At 35.9% G+C, this 11,660-nt stretch overlaps 2 protein-coding genes across 2 annotated transcripts; one reads left to right on the top strand and one right to left on the bottom strand.

The window, feature by feature from the left end:
- The first annotated feature begins 1,391 nt into the window (after positions 1 to 1,391).
- On the top strand, positions 1,392 to 5,252 carry LOC111440976. Its single transcript, XM_023077829.1, has 7 exons — positions 1,392 to 1,710; positions 1,802 to 1,940; positions 2,094 to 2,313; positions 2,403 to 3,333; positions 3,663 to 4,297; positions 4,887 to 5,062; positions 5,209 to 5,252. The coding sequence occupies exons 4-7, from the start codon at positions 2,926 to 2,928 to the stop codon at positions 5,235 to 5,237; spliced, it is 1,248 nt and encodes a 415-aa protein (XP_022933597.1). The 5' UTR covers positions 1,392 to 1,710; positions 1,802 to 1,940; positions 2,094 to 2,313; positions 2,403 to 2,925; the 3' UTR covers positions 5,238 to 5,252.
- Positions 5,253 to 7,577: 2,325 nt separating this feature from the next.
- LOC111440975 (cytochrome P450 734A1-like) lies at positions 7,578 to 9,864 on the bottom strand. The gene is made up of 5 exons (XM_023077828.1): positions 9,523 to 9,864; positions 9,193 to 9,416; positions 8,852 to 9,102; positions 8,380 to 8,776; positions 7,578 to 8,134 (listed from the first exon to the last, which is right to left on the bottom strand). The coding sequence occupies exons 1-5, from the start codon at positions 9,812 to 9,814 to the stop codon at positions 7,694 to 7,696; spliced, it is 1,605 nt and encodes a 534-aa protein (XP_022933596.1). The 5' UTR covers positions 9,815 to 9,864; the 3' UTR covers positions 7,578 to 7,693.
- Between the last annotated feature and the right edge of the window lie 1,796 nt (positions 9,865 to 11,660).

Below are 11,660 nucleotides of genomic sequence, written 5' to 3'. Positions count from 1 at the left end.
CCCCACCATTGAAGAATGAAGCCCCTGATCTGTTGCCACTGTTCAAGATTGATACCCCCAAGAAAGAAATGGGGCCACATTTTAAACCTCCTGGACAAAATGCAGTTCATCTCATTCCTCTCATTCTGCTTCTCTCTGCTTTAATCCTCTGGATTTGTTCATCCAGGTAAATTTTGAGTACACATCCATAATGTAACTCATTACTGCTTTATGATTGTTGGTTCAAATAAAACTGCACTCATTCTTTAAGAATGAAAACTGAAACGTGTATGATACGAGGAGTTGTTGGCTTGAAAGCAACAGATACAAAAGGCATAGCGATATGTATGAAGTTTATAACAGATTTAGGAGAATATTGTTTGAAAAGAGGCAAAGTTGGGTTGATTATGATCTATGAAATTGGTAGATCAGGGAGAGAGATTAACGTGTTTCTCAAGGTAATTTCAAGCTTTAAACGCACACATCTCCAAACTTTGCCCTCTCAACAACACCTCATTTGCTTTCACCCTACTCAACCTCCACATTACACAACTACTTGCTTCACTCAATCTACTTACTTTCACCGCAAGTCTACGGTTGCTAGATATTGCCTCACAATTTTAAAACGCGTCTACTAGAAAAAGGTTTTTACATCCTTCTAAAGATTATCATAATTCACCCCTTTTAAGGTCCAGCGTCCTCTCTGGCACACCGTCTGATGTTCACCTCCCTTTAGGGTCGAGCATCCTTGCCAATACACTGCCTGGTGTCCATTCCCCTTTGGGGCTCAGCGTTCTTGTTGGCACACTGTCCGGTGTCTACCTCCCTTCGGGGTCCAGTGTCCTCGCTAGCACACCGCTTGTTGTCCACCCCTTTGAGACTCAATGTCTTTACTGACACGTCATCCAATGTCTGGCTCTGATACCATTTGTACGATCCAAACCAACCTCTCTCTGTGAACAATTTTTTTAATGAAAAAGAGAATAAAAAAAAGGAAAGTGTATAGTAAAAGTTGTTGAGTATGACTGTCATAATAGTTAGCATATTTTAGACATGTTCTTTAGAAAGACAAAGACAAATCTTAAAAAGATAGAAAAAGGGAAAGAAAGTAGAGAATGGATAACAATAATATTACTGATGTGAGCTTTGGATCTCAAAGTTACTGATGTGAGCTTCAAAGTTACTGATGTGAGCTTCAAAGTTACTGATGTGAGCTTCAAACTTACACACCCATTCACAACAGCCAACATGTTAAGCCTTCTCATTCAAGTCTAACAATATTCCAATTTTCAATTGTTTTATTCTCTCGTAACACACTATTGAACAAATAGATCGTATTAATATACTCAATAAAATGAGTATCTAAATGATTATAAACCATTTATAACAATTACTTGAGAATTTCATAAAATTTAAAAGAATTGATAATAAATATTATGATTTGGTGGCCAAACCTACCAAATTACTAAGCATTTGCCTAGATGTTTGGTATATGATTTGGCGAATGAAATTTGATTATATAAAACATGGAAAGTTTTCATTTTTTTTCCTCTACATCTCATTGCATAAATTCCATTTTAATTTGACCTAAAAATTAATTTAATCCATTTTCCTCAAGAACTTAATTAAAACCCAGAAATTTCAATTGGGTATAGTGCTTGGTTTGAAGAAGAGAATGATGAACAGGCAATTTCCAACTCAACAATCTATTCTTGGGCTGTTTGTTGGCAAGTTGAGCATAAAAACCATACCATTATTCTTTGTTTATTTATTAAGTTTTATTTATTTATTTATAAATAATTCTTTTTCTGGGCCTTCTTAGTATGGCCTAAATATTAAAAGCAAATCACGCTTAATTATCCAATATAAGGACCGACACAAAATAGAAGCACAAATTAGATAGAAAGAAAGAGGGTTGTGACGATCCTGGGATAACAATTTTCTCGCTGCATTTCAAAAGGGTCAGTGAAATTCGTTTCCTTTTGCTTCCTTCAATTCCATCTTCTTTTCGCTTCAATCTATATTTCCATTTTCAGCACTTCCTTAAATCTTGATGCTCATAATTTTCTTTCCTTCTTTCTTTTTCTTGTTTTTGGGGGTTATTCGTTTCTCAGGATGGTGTTTGGTTGCTCAGAAAACAGTGGACAACGTAAGGGAAATCATGGGATTGGATAATATTGTACAAAGAAATCGATAATAGACTAATCAGTTTCATGAACTTGTTTTGATGAATATTTTGTGTTTTTATGGCATGATCGAGGAACTATTCAAGATTTTGTTCATTTTTCCTTCTCTTTCCCTCTTTCCAGCGAGCAATCTTACTGAAATTAGTTTGTGTGTTCTTTCATTACATTTTCTGATCAATCATAGAGGGTACTTTTTGCTATGAATTTTCTTTTGATTTGCTTTTATCTGTTCTGCAGCATGATTTTATGAACAGTATCGATGATGGTGCTGCTTGATGTCTGATATTTTAGCGATTACAAAAGCCATTAGTATAAGCAAACACACAAAGAAAACGAAAAAAAAAAAAAGAAATCGAATCGGAGGCTGTTTCGTGTTGCTTTTGATTGGATCAAGACCTGAAAAGACTAAGCTATTTATAATTTTGACATTCCAATGGTAGAATTATAGATGATAAATGGCTTAAACATTTGGGATACTCTCCTTTTCTGTTGATCTTTTATTCCATTTCTCTTTTCATTAACTTTTTGCAGAGTGAACATGTTTATAGAAACTATAAGTCTTGGAGAAAGAGTTTTAGTTTTCATTCTCATAGTTTTGGACCCTCCTATATTGAATTTTTGAGTGATGGGTAGTCTTTGTACAATTTTTCAGATATTATAAATTTCCATCCTTCAATCTCGAATGATGTCATTTTAGCTTCAACTCGTGTTTTCTTTAACTCTGATAACAGATTTCGATTAGTAATTTGGGCTACACATCATGAAATTCAAAAACGGGAGTAAGCTGAAAATATTGAGCAAAAAGAAGGTGCCTTTAGGACCACAATGTTCTATGGAAGCGATAAGAAGCGACGGCGCCAACTATATAGTTAGACATGTTAAGTCCAAGGGTGGCAGCAACCATGCTATGGTGGAGCAGGTGTCTCAAAAGGTCATCGTACCCTGCCACACTCGTTTAGATGTTAAAGGGGCTTGGGCTCCTGGTGATGTTGTAGAGGTGTTTGATAACAACTCATGGAAAATTGCCACAATCTCAGAGGTTTTGGGAAAAATGCACGTTCTTGTCAGATTACTTGGATCCTCTCAGGAGTTTAAAGTCAGAAAAACCAATATCCGGGTTCGACAGGCATGGGAAGATGATGATGGTGCGAGGGTTATGGTTGGAAAGGTAATATCATCTATCTACCCTTTCTCCACAGTATTACTTTTTGTTCTATTAGGGGTTATGAATTGTCAAACTTATCATATATGGTGAGGAGCTTGTGTCATGATGTCGTTGAGTTCATCGTGTTGCTGAATGAGTATGCACTAATGTCGTTCGGCAACATTCACATTTATGTCTTACTTAGGAGTCATGAACTTGCATTAGCCTTTAGATTATACATTTTAATATACGAAAAAAAAAAAAAACATCAAAGCAATTTTCATATCATATTTTCTTGCAGTTTTCATGTGTTGATAACATTATAAGTGAAGAAGTTAATTTTTTTCTCGCAGGGAAACCAAAATTCTAATGGAGGGAAGCTCCATGTCAATCAAATTTTGAACCACAATCAAAATTCAACCTCTCAAGTTCAGAAGACAAACTCAAGGACCACTCTGTGGAAAAAAGATGACGGTTTTGCTGTTAGGAACAAAAGAATTCAAGATGGCTACAATGTTGGAATTCTGAAGAGATCAACAGATTGCTCGTCTAGAGCATTTTATGGAGCGAGCCATAAAGTTAGATTGATTGAGAAAGACGGGCGATATGTTAAGGTGGTTGCTGCAAGTCCAACGAAGTTGTTACCTGAACTGCAGGTAGGTCCTGTTTCATATCTTAGAGATTATCTGGGTGAAAGACATAGGCCTGAATCTCTGAATCGCAGACATGGTGGCCATTTGAAACTGGATGTCAAGGGTAAAGAACCAGTTAGCCCGGTTCGAGAACTAAACGATGGAGATAGCATTATGTGCTCTGTTGGTAGTTGCAGCATCAGTAGTGACAACTCAAGTGAGATGCCTTGTGATGTGTCTGCTGCTGTGACTGAACAAATTGCTTGTCACTTCCCTGATGATCGATCACCTCATCATTCGGGATATGAAGGCCACTGCCTCCCTACCAAAGAAGAATTGTCTGCTGAAATTCATAGGTTAGAGTTACATGCCTACCGTTGCACTATCGAGGCATTGCATGCATCAGGACCTTTGAGTTGGGAACAAGAAGTATTGATCACAAATCTTCGGCTTTCACTTAACATATCGAATGATGAACATTTAATGCAGATAAAATATTTAATCTCTGCAGATACCAGAATCCCTATTAAATGATTGAGAAATAATTCTTTTGCTTCTCTTTCATATATATGCTCCACCTCTGTTCTCATAGTGATTACTTCTCTTATGTTTTTGGAGTACCCATTTCTGATATAAACTGAATGTACAACTTAGCCAACAATTGAATCATTTTAAGCTCATTAGTCCAAGTCAATGGATTCATTTTTGCAATTGTATGATGAAAACGTTGTTATAGATATGTTGATCTGCTCAACCATTTGGAAACAACTGAGATATGCTCAGAATAAGAACATTGTCATTCTGTCACTTAGTTTCGAAAAATATGTAGTAGAGATTGTTGTCTGGAAACAATTTGACACTGTGAGCTATGTTAATTAGAACTGTTTGTGATGACTGAGCCAATGTTTTCATTACATGGCTCCTCACTACATTTCTCCATTTCAGGGTGGTTAAGATCAAGACTGGCGTCGTCTTCTTCTCGATGCCAAGCGATGGCGAATGCCGGGGAGGTTATACTTTAAACCTTTCTGCGGTGCTGTATATTCAACTCGGTACTCGAAATCAACTGCATAGCCACCACACCACAGACAACAAATATTTGGCTTCATATGTTAAACTTGGTAATGTAATTCACTTGACCATGTCACTGATACATCGTATTCAACCATTTGTTTTGAAATTCTTTTACTGTTGGATATTGTTATTACCTGGGATTTGTTTTAGAGTGTACTTTGTTTTTATGGTTTTTTTTCCCTGCTGAAAACAGCATCTAAACCAGAGGCCTTAGGTTTTTAAGAGGTTCGCCATACTAGAGGTCCCATCTCTAACAGCATCTGAGATTCAAAGTACCTAATGAAACAGAGGAGCTCTTTCCACACAACCAACCCAGTAGCCCCCATTTGATGATGATGCCTTCCAATCTTCACAATTATGATAGTTTCTCTCTCTTAAACAGAAGAAGATAAACCAACCCACAACCCTTTTTTGGCCAAATACTTTATTCATAAATCAGGACCAAGGAAACAATCTCACAGCTCGAGATAACAAAAAAAGAACAAATTGTTGAGAGAGAGAGAGAGAGGGAATGAAGATTGGCATCTTGAAAAGTAGCCAACTAGTCCTTGTTTTTGCATTTTTATAAAACAAACAAAATGGAAAAGGAGGGAGTGAGAGAGAGAGAGAGAAAGATGGGTTCTGTTGATGGGAAGGTGAATTGATGTTAATTTTGTCTGTAAGATCTTAGGAAAAAAGGGGTTGATGGGGATGAACCCTACAAGAAAGGCCACAGCATTTATGGGGCACACCAAATCCTCTGCTATTGGCTCATTAGCAACTCTTCCTCATTGGCATTCCCATGTGATCTTGCTCCCTCTGTCACACAGACACTTACACACACAGAGAAAGAGAGAGGTGTCACCTTCCAACACCTTCTCACATTCTGAAATTAGCCTTAGCCTCTGCTTCATTTCTTTATCACAACTTATCATCATCAACAACAATGAACTCAACCAACCCCTTTATATCTATACACAAATTAAGCAAATCCCCTAATTGGATATTGACAAAGACTTGAAGGTTTGCATCTTTTTTAAAAAACATAATTCGATTCTTTGAAGTAAGGGAGAGGAGGTCAGAAAGTCCCATCAAATATTGGTATCTCTGTGTGTGTGGCAAGTGATGGAAGGTGATGGCCAAGGATGTGGTTGTATTTTAGTAACAGTTATAGATTCTTATTTGGAGAGAGAAATGGCTGTTGTTGTTGTTGTTGTCACCTTTATCTCATCATACAGTGTGTTTATGTAGAAAAACAAAGTAGAAAGTACATGTGGCAGATTGCAGACCTCAACTAAAGTCTTCTCAGCAATGCCACATATCTATTATATATATAGATAGATACAAACAAGTAATCATATGACAGTTAAAATAAAAGTTATGAGGTGCTGCCTGTAAACTGCAGCACTACTGAGATATGGTGGATCGTCTTTGTGCTCAGAAGAAAGAGAAAGAAATTAGTGCATTTAATCAAGAACAGAGCTTAGCCAGCTCTTGTGCTTTGGCATAAGAGCCAATTTTGGGAAACATAAGGCATTACTCTATTGATTAGGGATCAATGGTTGATATTCCCAAGGGATCTCTCTCCCTCTCTGAACACATAACACAATCATGGCTTAGTGAAGAGAGAGACATATCATATGTGAAATAGTACACATGAATTTATTTCCTGTCAAGTAGGAGGAGAGCCACCTCCCTCCCTCCCTCATTTTGCTCATTCAAAACCTCTTACCTTCTTATTACTTCATATCATTTCACGTTTACAGAAGAGAGAGAGAGAGAGGGAAGAACAGAGAAGAAGACAGTGCCTTCTTTTACTTTTTGCTCATGTAATTATCTGATGCGAAGTTGAGTTGTCTTGAGAAGTGTAATTATTTTTTCATTATGTGCAATGGAACCAACGCAAGACACAAGACACAAGACACTTCTTTTCTCTTATATTAACACTTAATTAATCACTTTTTTCTTCTAATTAGGGATTGATTAATGAGAGACAGACAGAGAGAGAGAGAGAGAGCATGTAAGTAAAGGAGATTTGGGGATTGGAGATTGGAGACATGTAGCAATCATGCCTTACACCACAGGCTTGGAAGCATGCTTTCTTATTTAATTCCTTCACTCCAAAAAAACAAACTAAAGTTTAAAGAATACAATGTAACAAAAAGTTAGCATGGCACAAACAAAATCAAATCTTATACGATGTGTCTCTTTGGGGACCAGTATCGCGTTCGAGTAAGGAAGGGAGACATGATTAATAAAATTAAAATAAAGTGATTAGGTAGATTAAAAGGCGTTTATTGAGACGGGTGATTAGTTAGAAATTTCCATGAAATGGTGAGGATTTTCTTGGAATAATTAAAGGAAATGAGGTTTCCCAGAGAGAATGCATGCTTGTAAGGTGACAAAGGAAGCGCAGTCATGGAGCAAATTGCTCCTTTCTGTTTGTTTTTTTCCTTTTTTTTCCTCTGGGAAAGCTCTGTCTTTTTTTGCGCATAGGGCCTCTCAATCTTAACTGGCTTCCATATCAATCTTTTTACTTCTTTTTTTGTTTCCCAATTAATGCAAACCCATCAACACTTCAAATGGACACCAATATGTTACCCATTTTACTCCATACATATTCATAATAAACTTGCAACACTGTGGGGTTAGTGTACCAAGGACAAGGATCAAATACCCACCCAAACCATCTTTCATCCTTAATCCCTTGGGGTCTCTATCTTTCGAAACACAACCGGAGCTCCGTATTGCGGATACAAAAGCATCAACACCGTTGGTGCATGCTGATAAGAAGGAGCCAATCGAAATGAGAATCGTTGAACTATAATTGCTATTGCCAACTTTGCTTGCAGAAGAGCCAAGTTCTTGCCAATGCAAGCACGAAGACCATGTCCAAATGGAATGAACCCGGCTGGATGGTTTCCAGCGTGGCCCACGCCTTCTGAGAATCGCCCCGGATTGAACTCGCTCGCATCGTTCCCCCAAATATTTTGATCATGATGAACCGCTAGAATTGGGATTAAGAACTCTGTCCCCCGTGGGATCATCCGCCCTCTTAGCTCGACAACTGTCTTTGCACGTCGAATCGTAGCCACCGTCGGAGGGTACAATCGTAAGGACTCGTTCAGTATCATGCTCAGCTACCGTAACAAAAGTTTAGAGGAGTTTAGTTTTTGTTAGTAAAGAAGCAAACACCAAATTAAATGGAAAAACAATTTAGTTTGTGTATAATTAATTAACATAATACAATTTTTTGGTATAATATTTATGGCGTGACATTAATAAAATAAATAAGTAGTGCGTTTTCTTTTAATTCGTCGCATATAGTTATCATTTTAATACATAAGTCATCATTATTATTTTTGGTATGAAAAAAGGGGCTTACGATCTTGAACTTAGAAAGGTCATCTGTGGAGGGGAGAGCACGTGGACCGCACACGCTAAGAACCTCGTCACGTGCCTGAATTTGCCACTGTGGATGCATTGCGAGCAAGACAGTAGTCCACGTCAGCAGATTGGAAGTGGTCTGTTTGCCAGCAAAGAAGAAGGTTTTGCACTCTTCAACGATGTCGTGGACGGAAATATTAGTGTGTAATGAAGAAGAAGAAGATGATGAGTTGGAAGCTTGAATCATGAGCCCTAATAAATCTTTTGGCGCTTTTTCATCCATTGCCCAAATTTTCTGTGAATTCCCCTTTCGACCCTCGATCAATTTCATCAATGATTTTCTTATTTCCTTGTCTAATTTCCACGAATTAATATTGGTTCTTGTCGGCAAAAATCTGAAAATTAAACCCCAAAATAATTTGTTTAATAATAAAAAAATTTTAAAAAAAGGTGTGATTATTGAATTGTACCTGTACCCAGGAATGAAGACCTTTTGGAAAGCTTCGGAAGCTAATATCATTTGTTGAGTTTGAAGCTTGAAAATGGCTTTACCATCTTCATAGCTACTTCCAAACACTGTCTTCGTCACCACATCTTCCGCTAGCGTTTGGAACCAATCAAAAACATCAATTTCCACCTCGTCCGAGGCGCCGCCGCCTGCCATGGCCGACCATTTCTCCACCATATCCACCACACTTTCCTCCACCACCGGAATCAACAACTGTATATATATATATACCAACCAAACCAAACCCCACATGAAATAACAATTTTCTATTTTTTTTTTTTTTTTTTAATTTGAAATTCTTACCTTGAGATTCTCCATGTTGAATACGGGGGAGATGATCTTGCGATGGAGAGCCCATTTCTGATCCTTGAGAGTAAGGAGGCCGTCGCCCTCGAGCTTTTTGATGAGAGGGTGCGCTTCGTTTTTCTCGTAGAATTCTGAGTTGGTGGTCAAGATGTCTCGGATCATGTCCGGGTCGGACACCGCCACTCGAACAATGGGTCCGAACCAGATCAGAAATGTGGAGCCTAATTTCATTACAAAATGTATATGTATATATATATATATATATATATATAAAAAGAATAAAAATTAAAAAGGTAAAAAAAGAGGGGGGATTTGAATTATGGGTACCGTAAATTTTCTTCCAATGATGGTAAAAAGAGAGGACGCGGGGGAGAATATTGTGGGAGAAATTGGGCATCGGACGGGAGGTAGCGGCGAGCATCATAGAGTCCAACTCTTTGAAGTTACCGATGAAGAAACGATAAGGAGGGCCGCGAATTCCTTGGCGGAGAAAGTGTGCTTCTATCCTTCTGGGCTTCCACCACAAGGCCGCGCCCATCTTGACAGCAAGTATGAAGAGGAGGGCGCATAGGAAAGGGATCTTGATTGAGTCCAACGGCGGCGGTGGAGTGTGGTTCATTGGGTGATATTTTGGTTGCCTTATTTGGCTAAGGAATAAGGATGGTGTGTAGTATTGGAGAGTTGGTTCGTGGGATTTAAATAAATAAACAGAAAGCATGAGAGAGAGAGAGAGAGAGAGAGAGAGGAGAGAGAGGGAAGCAGCAACAAAGCCCAACGCCTTAGGGGCCCGCAATTGCAAATCTATGCGAATCACCCAAACAAAACAAATAAAATTTTCTTTTTCTTTTTCTTTTTTTTTTTCTCCATTTGTATTATAATAATATATACTTTGTTTATACTACTCGTCTTTTTTTCTTCTCTATTATTATTATTATTATTCTATTATGAGTGAACCCACCTGAAAAAAGGAAAAAAAAATAAAAATTCGTTGATGGGATTAGATTTTGCCATTGGGTATTTTTTTTTTTTATTATTGAGTTTTTTAGAAATTATTTATTCCTATTAAAATCTTGTATCAACCGTGATGTGACTTAACAATAAGTGATACTAATATCTATATTATTATTGTAATATTATTATTTTTTTCTGCAAAATTATTTGGTAGTTTTTAAATAAATCAAAAGTGGAATTTTAAAATTTTAAAAACCAAGTTAAATATATATATATTTTTATAGGCTGTCTAATCATTTGATTTATATTATTGCCAATTTAAATATACATTTTTATGGAAATAATGAAATAATAAAATTAGTGATTTTGTAGGGAAAATCTCAAATTATTGCTTTTATTTTGTTAATTATCTAAATTTAGTAATTATAGAAAGGACTTAGTTAGCTATGGTTATGTTGTTCAATATTAAATTCCAATTTTTTAAAAATGGAATATGTAAACCAAACCATATCCATATGTAAGATACTATATTTGTATATTTTAGTTTAGAGATAAATTCTTCCAAGTTAAAAGTTTAATTAAAATAAATTTTCTAAATTTGATTTTTAAAACTAAATTCCACTCTTATTAAAAATGAAAGATGAAACCTCGTGTATGTATGTATATATATTCGACTCATTTTTCTAAATTTATAAGTGAAAAATATAAATACTGAAGTATATTTTTCTATAAAAAAAATGCCTAATTCCGAAGATCTTTAGGTGGACACAAGGCCATAGGGGAAGGGAGAAGCATTTGTCAAATATTTTGCAATAAATTGTACCTTTTTCTACCTTTTATAATTGTTCAAATTTTATCCTTTCTTTTTATAAAAAAGAAAAAAAAGAAAGAAAAAAAAAGTCGTTGAAAAACTTTGACGTTGACCTTACATCACTGCCGTTAAAATTAATAAACTGAAGTATAAAGATAAAATTTAATTTTTTTTATAGCAATATCAAAATAAATAATTTTATTAAATTATATTTATCTTATTCATATAGAACAAAAATGTGCCGTTTTTCTCACTATTTTCCACCATCTGACTTTCTATCGATTAATCTTTTAACGTTACATAGATAAAATAATTCATTTAGAAAAGCAAAATTAAACTTTAGAATGAAAAAGCGTAATTTAAAAAAATATATTTTATAGAGTTGTTTTTTAATAACACGTCATTAAAGAAATCAAACACTTTTAATTTTGTGTCGGACTAATTCTATGATATTGGGCAAGAAAAAAAAATATTTATTAACATTTTGTTGATAGTTAAATGATCGAGAGTGTTGAGAATTATTGAAAGGAGTAGTCTCACATTGACTATCTCCATTATTATGATCGAGAGTAGATAATATCATGCTGTTGTCGAGTTTTGTAATTTCTAACCCAAATCTAGAAAAAGGATGGAAACAGGGATTCCTTAAAAGTGGTCTCAAATAAAATGAAAGGAAGATTAAAGATTGATCCTTTAATATTTG

Source organism: Cucurbita moschata, unplaced genomic scaffold, assembly GCF_002738365.1.
Source record: "Cucurbita moschata cultivar Rifu unplaced genomic scaffold, Cmos_1.0 Cmo_Scf00003, whole genome shotgun sequence".
Lineage (NCBI taxonomy): Eukaryota > Viridiplantae > Streptophyta > Magnoliopsida > Cucurbitales > Cucurbitaceae > Cucurbita > Cucurbita moschata.
This window is presented reverse-complemented; position numbering and strand designations above follow the sequence as displayed.

Bases quoted from the DNA above. Each gene is read 5' to 3' on its own strand.
- LOC111440976 (XM_023077829.1), top strand. From the start codon at position 2,926: ATGAAATTCAAAAACGGGAGTAAGCTGAAAATATTGAGCAAAAAGAAG. The intron at 3,334-3,662 runs GTAATATCATCT...TTTTTCTCGCAG, and splicing joins CGAGGGTTATGGTTGGAAAG to GGAAACCAAAATTCTAATGG. The intron at 5,063-5,208 runs GTAATGTAATTC...TGCTGAAAACAG, and splicing joins GGCTTCATATGTTAAACTTG to CATCTAAACCAGAGGCCTTA.
- LOC111440975 (XM_023077828.1), bottom strand. From the start codon at position 9,814: ATGAACCACACTCCACCGCCGCCGTTGGACTCAATCAAGATCCCTTTC. The intron at 9,417-9,522 runs GTACCCATAATT...TAATGAAATTAG, and splicing joins TCATTGGAAGAAAATTTACG to GCTCCACATTTCTGATCTGG. The intron at 8,777-8,851 runs GTACAATTCAAT...TTTAATTTTCAG, and splicing joins GTCTTCATTCCTGGGTACAG to ATTTTTGCCGACAAGAACCA.